Below are 525 nucleotides of genomic sequence, written 5' to 3'. Positions count from 1 at the left end.
AGATTCCCTGCTTACCCTCCCTCTCTCCCCCTCCTCCACCTCTTACATCCCATCCCTCCTCTCCCCCTATTACCCCTCCCTCCCTTCTTCAATCCCTCTTACCCTCCCCCACCTCCTTCCCTCCCTACTTCCCCTCCCCCTTCCATCCCCATCCTTCCCTCCCCCTTCCATCCCCTTCCCTTCCCTCCTCCACCTCCCTACCCTTCCCCTTCCATCCCTCCCTCCCCCTTCCATCCCCATCCCTCCCCCCTTCCATCCCCTTCCATCCCTCCCCCCATCCCTCCCCCTTCCATCCCCTCTCCCCTTCCATCCCCTCTCCCCCCCCCCCCCCCCGACAACCCACCTGACGGAGCCGAGGGGCGGGGTCTTCTTGGCGACGCCGTTCTCCCGAGGCGAAGTGGTTCCGTTGACGGCCGGGCTTACCGAGTCCTGTTCCGATAAAGAGATAACAGAGTGAGTGATAAAAGGTAAAAAAAATATTTATATATATATTAAAAAAAAAAGAGAGAGAAGATTTTTTTTTTC

The 525-nt window shown here is 57.5% G+C and overlaps 1 protein-coding gene across 1 annotated transcript in view; it reads right to left on the bottom strand.

Moving 5' to 3' along the window:
* LOC119586485 (transducin-like enhancer protein 4) overlaps positions 1-525 on the bottom strand; it is a gene marked incomplete in the record, with an annotated part of 158,632 nt that overhangs the window by 6,997 nt on the left and 151,110 nt on the right. Inside the window, 1 exon segment of the mRNA XM_037935222.1 lies at positions 344-429. Coding sequence (XP_037791150.1) covers positions 344-429 — 86 coding nt within the window.

This window comes from Penaeus monodon, chromosome 21, assembly GCF_015228065.2.
Source record: "Penaeus monodon isolate SGIC_2016 chromosome 21, NSTDA_Pmon_1, whole genome shotgun sequence".
Classification (NCBI taxonomy): Eukaryota; Metazoa; Arthropoda; class Malacostraca; order Decapoda; family Penaeidae; genus Penaeus; species Penaeus monodon.
Note: the sequence above shows the minus strand (reverse complement) of the source record. Positions and strands in the feature narration are given on the sequence as shown.